Consider the following 16253-nt stretch of genomic DNA (forward strand, 5'->3'; position numbering starts at 1 on the left):
TCATGGACTCTGACCTGAGTTTCAACAGGCACATTAAAACAGTTACTAAATCAGCCTGCTATCACCTAAAGAACATATCTAGGATTAAAGACTAATGTCACAGCAGGATCTGGAGACACGTGTCCATGCCTTTATCTTCAGTAGACTCGACTACTGCAATGGTGTCTTCACAGGTCTCACTAAAACATCCATTAGGAAGCTGCAGCTGATTCAGAACGCCGCTGCTCGAGTCCTCACTGACACTAAGAGAGTGGATCACATCACTCCTGCTCTGAAGTCTTTACACTGGCTTCCTGTGTGTCAAAGAATAGATTTCAAAATACTGCTGCTGGTTTATAAAGCACTGAATGGTTTAGGCCCAAAATACATTTCTGACCTCCTGCTAAATTATGAACCATCCAGATCCCTCAGGTCTTCAGGGACTGGTCAGCTTCCTGTCCCCAGAGTCAGAACTAAACATGGAGAAGCAGCGTTCAGTTATTATGCTCCAAACATCTGGAACAAACTCCCAGAAACCTGCTACTACTTGCCTTGCCTAAGTGTTTATCCATTACATTAAGCCATTTCCACTGTCAGTCGTTATATTTAACTGTTTCAGCCGCCTATCTGTTAGTTTAGGCTATACATGAGAGTAACACATGCGTCACTTCCGGGCAAAAAGTACGGCTCCGCCCACTTTTGGGGGAAAACAACGCTGTCATTTGAACAGCGGTCAATACAAATTCTGAAGTTTTTGCCAATCCGATCAGACATTTAAGAAAACCGTGAATCACTCAATGTTCTTTGTAAATCTGTGGAGCGATGAGGCCCGAGCCTAGACGCCAAACTCAAACTATATGCTGCTCTAATAAACATATTAAGAAACACGTGAGTTGTCTGACTGAACTATTTGTAATCCGTTAGAATAGATAAACGGCTATTTAAAAGCTTTAGCTAACTGTTTATTCATTACTTAGCAAGCTATTAGCATACAACTTAGCTTACACTTACAACTGTTAATCCCTTACTTTAGCTAATTATTTAAAACAGTTTGTGGTACTTTTAGCTAACTACTTCAACAGTCTATTTGCACCTTTTAGCTAATTATTTCTATTGTATACTGTTTCCTATTTTAAAGGGCCCATGTCGTGCTTCTCTGGTTCTGACCCGTCCCCTTGTGTCATGAAGCTTTCTCTGCATGTGAACGGTCTGCAGAGTCTCACCCCTCAAAGTACACCCTGTAGCGAGTAACACTCTAACGGAGCGTCCACACTACAGCTTCAAAAAAAGCTTGGAGCTGGGCGTGTCTGGAGCTTGGGGATTTTATGCAAGCAACACGACCAACCACCAATCACATGAATCTCCCGCCCCCGACATACAGAGCAAAAACCCCCGGGGATTTTATGGGAGCAATATATATATATATATATATACATAAACTCCCCAAACAGGCGAACACCTACCAGTTTCCCCCACTGTCTCTGCCACCTCCCTCCATGCTGGTTCCTCCGGTTTGTATCCCGGTAGGTGAAGAGGGTCTGGTCAAACAAAACCGGGTGAGTTGCTACGGCGATAGTTAGTTTCTCCTCCAACTTTTTTTGAAATATAGAAATGAACGGCGGGATATCTCTCCCAGCTTAGACGCGGTTTGATTGGCTACGGCTTGAGCTGTCAGATTTTGGGAAACGGGATTTGATTGGCTGGCGCTGGCTACTCCGGTCGCCGGAGACGCCTGAGACGGACCGCTCTGCTACCCACAATTCAGTTCGGCGAAAAAGCGCGGCTACGTGACGTCACCCCATTCAAAGTGAATGGGCAGATTGGAGCTTTCGACACTGTCGACGCTGTAGTGTAGACGGGCCGTAACACAGAGAAGACCTGTCTGCTGCCCCAGAACGCCTCGCTGGACATTTTTCTTTTTCCATGTTTCTTCCGGGAACTGCATGACGCCATGCGGTTCCCAGATCCAAAATGAACCAATCCACGGAGCTCCTCACACACCATGGGGTGGGGACCTTTAGTGTACATTTTCAACTAACAGTCCCCTGGCTGGTAATAGAGGAGTTGGGATGGTGGAGAATTGCTCTCCGCAGACCCACTCTCACAGCGTTAGAAACCTTTTTCTAACTCATCAACAGAGATGGGGTCGTTACTAAAAAAAGTAATATATTACATATTACTTTTAAAAAAAGTAATATATTACATATTACATATTACTTTTAAAAAAAGTAATATATTACACTACTTCGTTACTCTCTACATAAAGTAACTCGTTACTTTACTCGTTACTTTACTCGTTACTTTAGTCGCAGGGCCGGCCCTCCCTGCAGGCAGATCACGCAGACTGCTAAAGTTTCAAATGTTCTCTTTAGTTCAGTTTCCATTGTCACATAAGACTGATCCAGATCCTGAATGTTCTCCTATCTGACCGCGGCTGTCCTCTGTCTCCTGCTATCTGACCGTGGCTGTCCTCTGTCTCCTGCTATCTGACCGTGGCTGTCCTCTGTCTCCTGCTATCTGACCGTGGCTGTCCTCTGTCTCCTGCTATCTGACCGTGGCTGTCCTCTGTCTCCTGCTATCTGACCGTGGCTGTCCTCTGTCTCCTGCTATCTGACCGTGGCTGTCCTCTGTCTCCTGCTATCTGACCGTGGCTGTCCTCTGTCTCCTGCTATCTGACCGTGGCTGTCCTCTGTCTCCTGCTATCTGACCGTGGCTGTCCTCTGTCTCCTGCTATCTGACCGTGGCTGTCCTCTGTCTCCTGCTATCTGTATATTTTGCGCAGTCTATCTCTGATCACGCTGTTGCGTCGGCGTGTTCTCCTGCGTGTTGGCCATGTGTTGCACTGGAGCCAGACACCGCAAAGACTTCAGCCGAGCACGTACGAACTGCGCATGCGTGAGTGGCAATAACTCTCCTTACCAGCAGGCAGCGGTAGTGTGTATTCGTCATTCAAAACAGGCAACAACCGGAAAACAGAGAAGAAGAACAGACTACGTGTGTGCGATATAAATAAACAACAGCTATGTGCGTTAGCTTCACCTAGCATGTGTTCTTTGCAGGTGTTTGTTGAGGTTTGATTATGACGAAGTAACGAAGTAACGCGTGTCGGGGCGATGTTAGTAACTGTAGTGTGATTACAGTTACTTTGTAACGCGTTACACCCAACTCTGCTCATCAAGCCACACTTATTGTTTTTACTTCGGCTGTGAGTGTTTGTGTGCTCAGGATGAGTTTTGCTTGTTCTCGCCGTATCGCCGACCCGGAAACCTGTCCGCTCCGAGCGGCGAGCAGCAACGAGCCTCTCAACGTCCCGACCAATCAGAGCACACTGGGCTCACAGGGAGGGGGGGCAGGAGCTCCAACAAGCCGTGTAGGACAGAGAGTGAACACACAGACGATACAGAGAGGCTGTGAGAAACCAATGTGAGTTTGGAACATTGAACAATGTGAATCTATTCGAGCAGACCTGAGCAATGGAACTATGATCAGGAGAAATGGCCATGACACGGAGCCTTTAACTGTTAATTTTAATTATTTGAACTATTTATCTTTACTTAGAGCTAACTATCTAATACTGGTTACTACAGTAGATGTCCGTACACCTAACGAGATGTAAGTTGTTTTCTCGTCAGGTGCATTGTGGGTAATGTGTGCAGGTAAAGAACGAGGCGTGGCTGTGGACACTTAAAGTGCTTTATTTCCTGTGGAGGCGACCTGTGACAGATCTAGTGGTCATGGTGAAAGAAGCTTCTTCACATTTGTCTAAACTTATAATCAACCTTCCCCCCCCCCTCCACCAACAGAGACATGCAACATAAAGGATTTTCACATAAAACCTTTCCCGGTTCCTACGACACGTTAAGTACCTCCTCTTTAAAATAACATGTACAGTATTAAAAGTTAATTTACTAAACGTTTCTTTTTGACTCTGCATCGATATATTAGGATATACTTTGAGGAATCAACAGTAAGAGTAATCTCATTAAGTGAATATAGCTAAATGATTTATAATTAGGCATGTCATGGTCAATATTACTGGATATCGTAAAACATCTGATTCACACAGTACAAAATAATAAAAGAGCCAGAAGCTGAGGAGACGTGAAACCAACGTTTGGCGTTTTGAAAGTAAACAGATGAGGTTGAGCTGTTTTCACAGTTTAACTGAGACGAGGAGGAGGAAGAGGAGGAGGAAGAGTCGGATTGCGAGTCTTTCAAACAATCATTTTGAACTTGAGTTAATTTGAAACTTTACAAAGTCAGCAAACATGTTTTTTATATATCAGTGTTAATACAAGAAGCATATTTGTATTACTTTTTCAAACTGCAAATCACTTTTACTGCCTGTTTCTATACATTATTTGAAGTTAAATCTATATTTGAACACGCAGCACTTCATTTAAACAAATCATGACGTGTATAAATGCAATTTTAGTTAAATCAAATTATTGAAAATATTAAGGAGCCCCAAAAGGGGAATCTGATGTTCAAGTAAAGATTTTCTCGAATACTTCTTAGTATTTTATTTAACGTATTATTGTCGTCTATACTCTGATCTGAGTGTTCCTCCTCCATGTCCTCCGGGCGGGGCCGGACTCGAGTCCAGCATCTGACCTGGAAGCAGCGATTTATGACTTTAACTGAGTTATAAAACGACGTGCAGAGAGGACAGAAAGATTCAGTCTCCTGGCGACCATGAGGTCCAGGCCGAGTCCACGCGTACTCAGGTGCTTTGAACCTTTTTATGGTTTTAAAAAAAGAAGGAAAACTGCCGTCTGTGAGGTGAGGTGTTGATGTAGATTCAGAAAATATATTAATGTGTAAACATTGGAAAGGTCCTGTTGGCAGGTTAGATAAACGGACACATAAAGAGGTGTTTTAGTGACTTAAATCAGCACGAGTGAAACCTGTGCGCGTGTGGACTCGGTCAGACTCAGTTCTGTTCCTCTCTGAATGACTTCAGTCTGTTTGTTCCTTCATGACTTTTCCCTTTCCTCTCAGAGCTGGGCAACACGGCACCTTTTAGCTTGTAAAAAGTTTTTCTTTGAGGAGTTTTTGTTTTTCCTGATGCACCATTTCACTTCATCAGCGATGCAACACAAAGCCGCAGTTCCTAAAATATGCTTCACAAGTTTCTTATTTACCAAGTAAAAATATCTTAGCGCTCTGGAAGAGAACAAAAAGTCAGCCTCTCGTTGTGAATGTGCGAACACGTACAAACAATCCCTAAAACCTGAATAATATCAGCAAATCACACACGCCTTCATCTGGCAATACTGCATTCAGAACAGAACAAAGAATATGCTGTTTACATGACCCGTATCAGATTCATGACATTATTCAGAATAAAGAAATCAGTAAGCTAACAGGAGTTTAACGAATACCTGTCAGCCAATCGGAGAGCAGTATTTTCTGTTGCCATGGTGCATTGGAGAGAGGTTGTGTAGTTGGTGCATTGGAGTTGTTCTTTGTTGCCCAGCCCTGGGTTTTGACTCGCAGGATTCCCCCCCCCTCTCTCCTGCGGCTGCAGTCTAAGTTTATTGACAGGTTTCTGAGGTTTAGCCGTTAGCGCTCTGCTACGTGGGCTAACGGAAAGAGAGTCTGAATACCTGAAGGTTCCTGTGTTCGCCTGAACAGTCACAGCCGCTGGCTTCTTGCATAAAAACGTCAGACTCACGGCGGCGCTGTAGAAAAACCCAAAACCGCCGCTCCACGTGCTACCAGCTGACTTACATTATGCAAAAACAAAAAAAACATCATAGTAGTTTAAATAAGTCTGATAATATGTGATTTATATTGTTCTTATAAAAAGTTTTTTGATCCTCTCTCTCTGATAAGTGCTGAAGTTCCTCGTCCTCTTTCCTTTGGTGTCTGGACCCGCCGCCCTCCGGTCGCTGATCTGAGACCTGTTGAGGGTTTAAGTCCGGCTCAATGGTCCGGAGAATACATCCATCCTGTCTGACGGGAAAACCCCCGCCCCGCCGATCACTGACCCGAAACCGGGACGCATTACCTCTGCTGCACGGGACCGTACGCTCGTTATACGTTCGGAAAATTCGAAGATATGTAATTTACATATTTTAGATAAAGAGTTAGGGGTCCCAAGATGGATCCCTGTGGAACACCACATGTAATTACTCACAGTTCTGATTAAAAAGGTATAATTCCTACCTTATGTACTCTATTTTGGTTGGATAAAAACATGGAGTGAATAGTTTTAACAATGTTAAAATCCGGTTATTTGTGTAAACCCTCATGTCATACTCTTTTTTACATGTTTTCAAACTGTATTTGAGACGTCCATCTGCCTTCGTTCTTTAGCATTTTAAACTGCGACTATAGCCCATAACAATGAGGACGCTGGGAAGATAAGAAACAGAGCTATCGGATGTAGGATAATTATCGCATTTGTACGATACATTTGCCATTTGTGTAATGTAAAAAAAAAATGCTAGAAGCGATTTCCTGATGATGTTGACGATGTGAATTGCAAGCTTCTCTGTCTGGAAATGTAAAGTTGTAATCCTAAGCTTTTTCCAAACTTGGATATGAACGGACAATCGTCACGATCGAAAATCAAGCATTAACGGACAAAAGCTACGTTAGCTAATGTTAATATGTTTTCGTGGTTATATTATATCGTGCGACAATTTTTTTTCAGCAAAAATATTCCAATAAACCAGAATTACTGAACAGAGCTGAGGAAAATAATAGTTAATAGCAGCTCGGGAAAGTAAAGTATATTGAGATCTTCAACTAATTCTACGTCTAACTATCTGCGTATAAAGAATACATCGCCAAAAGCATCTTAGTTTTAATGTTTACTTGTCTTCCCTTACGCGACTCCTTGTCGTTACGATGTACATCAAATCGTAAAAGACAGATTACAGGACAGATATCTAACGTGTTTTAACTCAAATATAAGCCGACGTCTGAGAGGAGTCTTTGAATGTAAACGATATTATAAGATATATCGATCTTTCTAACCCCCCCTAGCTAAACCCCGTTTCCCTCGCAGACATGCAGCAGATTTAATGCGTCCCAAACAATAAGTTCCCGGTCGGGTCGTGACTCGGCCTCCTCGTTCGTTACACACATTGTCAGAGCAAAAAAAGTGTCCAAGAAAAAAGAACAAAAAAAGAAGAAGAAGTCATGCTTTTTTAGAAAAATATCTGAGAAGTCTCTGGGGGCCCTGTGGTGAGAGCGCCCCCCGGTGGTGCTGTGCGGGGCAGCAGCTGTATTGCGTCGTGATGAGAGGTAACTGAGCGGTGTAGCTTATCTTCGTCAACAGGCTGCCAGGTGCACCAGAACCTCACAAGGTTTCTGCAGGGCTGTACCGAGCGTTAGTGTTCAGTGTTTGATTATTGTGGTCGTATAAATGTACTTATGGTGCTGTTAGATTACATACAAGTAAATATATTTAATATGTATATATGACTCAAATATGTCTATATGTTCATTTAATTCGTATTGTAAAAGTTACTTACCTGTATATAATAGTAATCTTTAATTGTATTTAATCTTGTCTGCATCTGTGCTGTCCTGTTTTTCATTCTCACCCTGTTGCTGTTAAACTACTGAATTTCCCCACAGGGTAAATAAAGGTCCATGTTATCTTATCTTAACAGCAAGGGGAAAAAGATGAACAGTTAAAGATATGCTTTTGATCCATAATATTTGGTTGGATCAAATATTTTGTGAATTTGGGAAATGATTGCATCTAACTTTTTGAATAAATCCAAACCAAAGACAGTTTTAATTTTAAAAGCTGAATCGTCAGCATACACAAAGAGCTCCCAATCAACTCCAGGTTAACTATAATTTACGTATATCAGATTATCAGCAGTGGTCCTAAGGTTGATCCCTGAGGAACACCAGATGTGATTTCTCCTGGATCCAATGTGATGCCATTAATATCTTCAATATATACTAGTCTATTATTTTTTAAAAACTTTGTGAAATGTTGTGAAAATCAAACTTTTTAACATAAATGCAAACTGAATTGTCAGCATTCAGAAGGAGCTCACAATCACCTGCAGATTTTAAATATATAATTTACATATTTTGGATAAAGACTTAGGGGTCCGAATATGGATCCCTGAGGAACACAATATGTAATTACTCCTGGTTCTGATAACAAAATCAATAATTCCTAAAGTATATACTCTATTTTGGTTGGATAAAAACATGTCGTGAATAGTTTTAACAATGTTTTTGACTTTGGTCTTTCCAACGCTCTGGATTTATTGGAAAATATTGAAACATTTGTACGCAGCTACCTCTGAAATTGAATTGCAATAATAATATTATTAGTTGTGTTGTGTTCGGTACAGCCCTAACTATCAATCAATAAATCTGAATTGTTTATTTTACAGCCAAATTAGGTATTCCCATGTGATCAGAGTTCTTTACCTGATGATTGAAACTAAATCCCTGGAGCTTTCCTCCCGTGGCCTTCTTCCCTCTCAGCGCTAACCAGGCTCAGAGGGAACGTTGGACTGAGGGTTAAAGTCCTTTACCTAGATTACCTGATGCCAGCTGAGCAGGTCGGGTTCTCTAAAGAAGACCGAGGGAACCAGTGGAAAGCTCTGGGAATAGGAAAGTTAGTGGACCATGGTTTTAGAATATTACATCGAGATTATTTTTAGATGAGATTAGTAACACCAATTCTAAGGGTTATGTTTGTCTGGCCCCATCTTGAAGAGTCTTAGGGAGGTGCAGACGTGAAACATGTATAACTTGTGTTAACTGGTCAGTTCATGTTTTTCTTTATCTTCTAACAATAAAGTTACACTCTTCGATCAGACACAAACATATATTTGGACTCTGTGGAGAAACTCTCCTCGATCTATCATTTAAGGAGCAAATGGCCACTGTATTTATAATGCAAATTAAACTAATGGTTAGCGCAGAGAGTGAAATGTTTCCCACTAAGCTTCACGAGAAAAGAACTCTGATCACACGGGAACTTTAACAGTCCGACTTTTTGTGCATCTAAATGTGTTATCGCCGCTGTGGCACTTTAGCGAGCGCGCAGGATTACTTTTATAAATATGAATATTAACCGCGCCGCTCTGGATTGTCTCGAGGCAGATATGAAGGTTTTAGTGTTGCTCTGGCACGGAGCCGTGTGTCTGTTGAACCTGTAACTGTAAATATAAAAGTAGAAATCTGTAACGTAAAGACCCACGTGGCGTGGCGACTGAGGCTGTTGGAGTGTGTGGCGCTTCTTCATTGAGCTTCCTCTGTTGGGTAGCTTGGTGAAGGTAGATGCGGTTTAAAGCGGAGACAGTTCAGGGGGTTAGTCGGGCCCCGTGGTGGAGACGGAGGCCTGGCGTCCCTCGCCGTACGCCCCCCCGCCCTCTCCCTCCTCCTGGCTGGGCGAGGCCTCGTCGCTGGGCCCCCCTCTGGAGGTCACGGAGGTGGTGGTGGTCTCTGGCGACGCACTCTGGGCCTCCTGGGCAGCGCAGCCCGGGTGGTTCTTACGGAAGTGCTGGTTGAGGATGGCCTGGACGTGGGATGGGAATTTGAAAGCATGTTTATATTCCAATATTCAACCCCCACAAAAACGGTTAACCGAATTTTTTAAACATTTTTTACAATTACTGGACATAAAATACACACTGTATTCACTGTGTTCACACACACATGCGAATAGTATGTACACATGACCCAATATATGTTCATTTTAATTCATTTAATATTTTAGAGTTATTTATTTTGATCTTTGATTTTATCCTTAGTTGTATTCGTCTGTGTGAATCTGTGCTGTCCTCTTCTTCAATCTGTTGCCGTTACACTACTGAGTTTCCCCACGGGGTTAATAAAGGTCCATCTCATCTCATCTCATCTCATCTCATCTCATCTCATCTCAGCTCAGCTCATCTATCTTACATATCCTATCAAAAAAAGATATTTAAAATGGCACTGTCGTATACTTAAGCAATAGCTCACGACAGGCCGTGGTATATGCTCATTATATCACAGCTAAGGGGCGTGGTGTGGCCCGACGCGAAGCAAAAAGTAACTTACAATTCTACCCGCGGTATACGCTCAGTATATCACGGCTAAGAACCAATCAGATTGCTTGATTTGACTTGTCCGTTTTATAAATGTAATTAACCTATTTCATATGTAATCCGCACCAAACTGAGAACCTTCGGGGACAGAGCCTTCAGCGTGGCAGCCCCCGCCCTCTGGAACGCTCTCCCTGCGGAGATTCGCAACATCCCCACACTGGACGCCTTCAAAGGACCCTCAAGTCCCATCTGTTCATCAAGGCTTTCGGCCCCTAATCGATCTGTTGTTTCGTCTGTCTGACCTTTGTTTTGTTTGTGCTTGCCCTATTCCTGTAAAGCGACCTTGGGTCCCTTGAAAGGCGCTATAGAAATATCAGTTATTATTATTATTAGTACTTGAGTAAAAGTACTTAGTTACGTTATACCTCTGTATATATGTGGACTTTTGGACACATCCCCTTGGACTCTAAGGAACTAGGAAAGAATCGTTCCCTTCCTACCTGGAAGGGGAAGCTCTTGCCGCAGACGTGGCAGTGGAAGGGCTTGTTGCCCGTGTGCTTGCGGATGTGATACTCCAGCTGGTCCTTGCGTGTGTACTTCTTCCCGCAGATGCGACACGCGAAGGGCGTGATGCCCATGTGGAGCCGCATGTGGCGGTCCAGGCTGCCCTTCTGGTTGAAGGACTTGCAGCAGTAGATGCAGGTGAGGCGCGGGTTGTAGCGGAACCAGCGGTCGCCCACCTGCTCCCTCAGGTAGTCCTCGTAGCCGCCCATATCGAAGGAGGCGTTCTCCTCGCCCTGGTGCAGAGAGAAACACGTTAGTACTGAACCAGGACGTCCGTCACTGGATCTGAAATCCAAGCGACATTTCTGTTGGGAGAACACTGAGTGTCCTCTTCCAACATGAGAGCAGCATGCTAACAAGGTATCAACTGCAGCTGTGAACATGACAGGATGTGAGAGGACCCTGAAGAGCATCAGGACTGCTTGAGGCAGATGATAGCTGTGTGATGAACATGATGACTCAGCCTCTATGGAGAGAGACATCAAGCATGCTCATTTCTGACGTGGAGCTGATCTGAAGTAAACATTGAAGACTGCTTTCTGTTCCTCCATCTTGTGACTGTGTGACTCCCTCTCTTGATATCAGCATGTGAAGGACACTGCTCAGGAACTAGTCTCTGTATGTGATGACTGCTTCCCTCTGGAGAGGATCCCAGATACATGGATCCTGAGGTTGCTGTAGTAGTAGTAGTAGTAGTAGTAGTAGTAGTAGTAGTTGTGTAAGTAGTAGTAGTAGTAGTAGTTGTGTAAGTAGTAGTTGTGTAAGTAGTAGTAGTAGTTGTGTAAGTAGTAGTAGTAGTAGTAGTAGTAGTAGTAGTAGTAGTAGTAGTAGTAGTTGTGTAAGTAGTAGTAGTAGTAGTAGTAGTTGTGTAAGTAGTAGTAGTAGTAGTAGTTGTGTAAGTAGTAGTTGTGTAAGTAGTAGTAGTAGTTGTGTAAGTAGTAGTAGTAGTAGTAGTAGTAGTAGTAGTAGTAGTAGTAGTTGTGTAAGTAGTAGTAGTAGTAGTAGTAGTTGTGTAAGTAGTAGTAGTAGTAGTAGTAGGTGTGTAAGTAGTAGTAGTTGTGTAAGTAGTAGTAGTAGTTGTGTAAGTAGTAGTAGTAGTAGTAGTAGTTGTGTAAGTAGTAGTAGTAGTAGTTGTAGTAGTTGTGTAAGTAGTAGTAGTAGTAGTAGTAGTAGTAGTAGTAGTTGTGTAAGTAGTAGTAACTAGTCTCTGTATGTGATGACTCCTTCTAGTCTCTGTATGTGATGACTCCTTCCCTCTGGAGAGGATCCCAGATACATGGATCCTGAGGTTGCTGTAGTAATAGTAGTAGTAGTAGTAGTAGTAGTAGTAGTAGTAGTAGTAGTAGTAGTTGTGTAAGTAGTAGTAGTAGTAGTAGTAGTAGTAGTAGTAGTAGTAGTAGTAGTAGTAGTAGTAGTAGTAGTAGTAGTAGTTGTGTAAGTAGTAGTAGTAGTAGTAGTTGTGTAAGTAGTAGTAGTAGTAGTAGTTGTGTAAGTAGTAGTAGTAGTAGTAGTAGTAGTAGTAGTAGTAGTAGTAGTAGTAGTAGTAGTAGTAGTAGTAGTAGTAGCATGTGAAGGACACTGCTCAGGAACTAGTCTCTGTATGTGATGACTCCTTCCCTTCTGGAGAGGACCCCAGATGCATGGGTCCTGAGAAGGAGCTCAAGCCGGGACCAGGGAGAGTTTCTAACACTCTCCTACCGAGGCGATATTTACTCGACAGCTCTAATGAGCTCATTGGTTCTGGTTCTGTACCTGAGGCGGTCGCAGGTCGTCCGCTCGGCTCGGAGACTCGCTCTTCGCTCTCTGACGCTCGGCGAGGACGACGACGCTGCCCGTGGGACTGAACCTGAAACACACAAACGGTCGTTTCACAAACATCTCAAACCTGCTGTTCGTCTCTCCGCTAAGCCCCGCCCACACAAACATTGTGATAACGAGGACAGCAGAACCTCACCTGTCCGCCTCGCTGAAGCTGGATGACGGCTGCGCGTTGGGCCCGGTCGCCAGCGTGCTTCTCCCCGAGGTGTCGATCATCACGGTGGTCTCCTCTCCTATTGGCTCTCCTTCCTCTTCCTCCTGAGTCCCCCACTCCTCCATCCTCTCCGTCTTGATCCGGACCCTCTCGGTGCCGCCGCCCTCCTCCGAGCTGCCGGTCCTCTCCGGCTCGCTGCTGGTCTCCACGAACCACTGCCCGGCCCGGTTGATGCGGAGGATCGGTTCTTTGCGACCTGCCTTAATGGTGGTGATGGACGAGCCGCCCTCCATCCCGCTGTTCTCCACGGGGGGCGGGGGGCTGAGGGGATCGTCTGCCGGGCTGACGGCCTCGCATTCTGCCGCCCCCCTGCAGGTGGGAGGGAGTGGAGTACAAATACTTCGTTACTTACAGGTCAGCTGTTACGCAAAGTCCACTTCTTCATTTATTAATATAAAGGGAGGTCAGGTACTCTTTAAAGCAGCTGCTAGCTATGGGGACTTTCTGCTGAAGGACACTTCAAAGCCTCTTTACTTTGACTTGAGGAAAGAAGTTTAGTCAGTACTTCTACTTTCACCAGAGTATTTTTAAACACGAGTATCTGTACTTCTACTTGAGTAAAGGATGTCTGTACTTCTACTTTGAGTAAAGACGTTTAGTCAGTACTTCTACTTGAGTAAAGGGTGTGTGTACTTCTACTTGAGTAAAGGGTGTGTGTACTTCTACTTGAGTAAAGGATGTGTGTACTTCTGCTTGAGTAAAGGACGTGTGTACTTCTGCTTGAGTAAAGGACGTGTGTACTTCTACTTGAGTAAAGGATGTGTGTACTTCTACTTGAGTAAAGAAGTTTAGTCAGTACTTCTACTTGAGGAAAGGATGTGTGTACTTCTACTTGAGTAAAGGGTGTGTGTACTTCTACTTGAGTAAAGGATGTGTGTACTTCTGCTTGAGTAAAGGACGTGTGTACTTCTGCTTGAGTAAAGGACGTGTGTACTTCTACTTGAGTAAAGGATGTGTGTACTTCTACTTGAGTAAAGAAGTTTAGTCAGTACTTCTACTTGAGTACAGGATGTGTGTACTTCTACTTGAGTAAAGGATGTGTGTACTTCTGCTTGAGTAAAGGATGTGTGTACTTCTACTTGAGTAAAGGATGTGTGTACTTCTACTTGAGTAAAGGACGTGTGTACTTCTACTTGAGTAAAGGATGTGTGTACTTCTACTTGAGTAAAGAAGTTTAGTCAGTACTTCTACTTGAGTACAGGATGTGTGTACTTCTACTTGAGTAAAGGATGTGTGTACTTCTGCTTGAGTAAAGGATGTGTGTACTTCTACTTGAGTAAAGGATGTGTGTACTTCTACTTGAGTAAAGGACGTGTGTACTTCTACTTGAGTAAAGGATGTGTGTACTTCTACTTGAGTAAAGGATGTGTGTACTTCTACTTGAGTAAAGGATGCGTGTACTTCTACTTGAGTAAAGGATGCGTGTACTTCTACTTGAGTAAAGGATGTGTGTACTTCTACTTGAGTAAAGGATGTGTGTACTTCTACTTGAGTAAAGGATGCGTGTACTTCTACTTGAGTAAAGGATGTGTGTACTTCTACTTGAGTAAAGGATGTGTGTACTTCTACTTGAGTAAAGGATGCGTGTACTTCTACTTGAGTAAAGGATGTGTGTACTTCTGCTTGAGTAAAGGATGTGTGTACTTCTACTTGAGTAAAGGATGTGTGTACTTCTACTTGAGTAAAGGATGTGTGTACTTCTGCCATCTCTGCCCTCTGGTGCTGATCAGTCTCAACCCGGAGTGATTCGCTCCACTTCGCACCGCGGCCTCCAGCGTTCTCCCCCCTCGACTCTCCCCCTCCTCCCCCTCCTCCCCCAGGCTGATCTTCAGATGGATGCCCTCCAGGATCTGCGTGCAGCGATCGATGATGTGTTGCATCTGCAGGAAGCTGGCGGCCGTCAGGTAGCTGATGATGTCGGCCAGCTGCAGGCAGAGGCGCCCGGTGTAGCAGAAGCTCAGCAGCTGCTCGAACACAGAGGGGTTCCTGATGACCGTCAGCGACACGGTGCTCATCTGGCCCAGAGACATGTGGTCGCGGAAGTACGGCGAGCTGGCGGCGAGGACGACTTTGTGCGCCCGGAAGCTCTGGCCCTGCACGTTGACCACGATGTCGCAGAGACGGCCCTGAACGCGCAGCTGGTTCAGGTGAGACAGCACCGAGTTACTGAAGTCTGGGATGTCCAGCTGGACGCTGCCGGAGCGCTCCATGCTGCAGGGGCACAACGGATACAAATACATCTCAAATACACAGGAAATACACAGGAAATATGTAAACAACTATAATATACATACAAACATACACAGGAATATATAAATATATCTAATATGTATATATGTTCATTTTAATTCATTTCTTATTTTATAGTCATTTTATTTGAATTTTTTTATCTGAGTACTTCTACTAAGTATAATATCGGAGTACTTCTACTTTTACTAAATACAAGATCGGAGTACTTCTTCTTTTACTAAATACAAGATCTGAGTACTTCTACTTTTAGTCAAGTACAAGATCTGAGTACTTCTACTTTTACTGAGTACTTCTACTTTTACTCAAGTACCAGATCTGAGTACTTCTACTTTTACTGAGTACAAGATCTGAGTACTTCCACTTTTACTCAAATACAAGATCTGAGTACTTCTACTTTTAGTCGAGTACAAGATCTGAGTACTTCTACTTTTACTGAGTACTTCTACTTTTACTCAAGTACCAGATCTGAGTACTTCTACTTTTACTGAGTACAAGATCTGAATACTTCAACTATATTTTAGTTCTTAAAATGTGTTCAGATTACTGGATTTATTGCAGCTCTCGTGGGATCAGAACTCTCGTGAGGTCCGGATCAGAACTCTCGTGAGGTCCGGATCAGAACTCTCGTGCGGTCCAGACCAGGCCCAGCTGCGGGTCTCAGGTATGTCTCCAGGTGTGTCTCTCTCACCTGTGGGTGGTCTGCTCTGGTTTCAGGGACGGTGCGGTCTTCAGCCCTGCAGACAGCCGCTGAGCATCAGTACGGCTCGGCTCGGTTCGGCCCTGCAGATCCTCCAGGCTCCGGGTCTCTCCAGCGGCTCCGGGTCTCTTCAGGGCCGCGGAACAGCACCTGATCTCCGGTCCGTCAGCAGCCACGCCTCTGCCATGGTTCCTCTGGACTCATTCTGCAGTTCTGGACTCGGTTCCGGTTCGGCTCCTTGGTGTCGGCGCGCGGCTGCTTCTCATCTTCCTTCCTTCTTTTTTCTTTTTTCTTTTTACGGCAGAAGGGCCGAGGCTGCAGGAAGGAAGGAAGGAGGGAAGAAGACGCGCGGGGCATGATGGGAGATGTAGTCCCCGACCGTTAGGGGCGCTGGCTCAACGGCTGAGTGAAAGACTCCATTTCCCAGGAGCCACCTGTGATGAGAGGGGTCATCACGGCTCTTGGAGTTTGGCAGAAAAGTGGAGTTCACACAAGCACGCGCACACGCACACACGTCCAAGTCAGAGCCTGTTTAGATCATTTTACATTTACACCGAGAATAAATACAAAAACACAGCTTTATTTGTGGCTACTTTTAATGAACATAAGATAAGATATACTTTGGTAATCCAGAAGTGTGAATGTATTTCTTTGCAGCAGCATGTAAAACGAGTATTTTACATACTTAGAAATAAAAACATAAAAATAAAGG

The 16253-nt window shown here is 44.0% G+C and overlaps 1 protein-coding gene across 1 annotated transcript; it reads right to left on the bottom strand.

Moving 5' to 3' along the window:
• Window positions 1–3658: 3658 nt before the first annotated feature.
• Window positions 3659–15848, bottom strand: zbtb37 (zinc finger and BTB domain containing 37). Its single transcript, XM_034079879.1, has 6 exons — window positions 15533–15848; window positions 14293–14805; window positions 12517–12903; window positions 12315–12408; window positions 10499–10795; window positions 3659–9487 (listed from the first exon to the last, which is right to left on the bottom strand). The coding sequence occupies exons 2-6, from the start codon at window positions 14802–14804 to the stop codon at window positions 9281–9283; spliced, it is 1497 nt and encodes a 498-aa protein (XP_033935770.1). The 5' UTR covers window position 14805; window positions 15533–15848; the 3' UTR covers window positions 3659–9280.
• Between the last annotated feature and the right edge of the window lie 405 nt (window positions 15849–16253).

Source organism: Pseudochaenichthys georgianus, unplaced genomic scaffold (genome assembly GCF_902827115.2).
Source record: "Pseudochaenichthys georgianus unplaced genomic scaffold, fPseGeo1.2 scaffold_756_arrow_ctg1, whole genome shotgun sequence".
NCBI classification, from domain to species: domain Eukaryota; kingdom Metazoa; phylum Chordata; class Actinopteri; order Perciformes; family Channichthyidae; genus Pseudochaenichthys; species Pseudochaenichthys georgianus.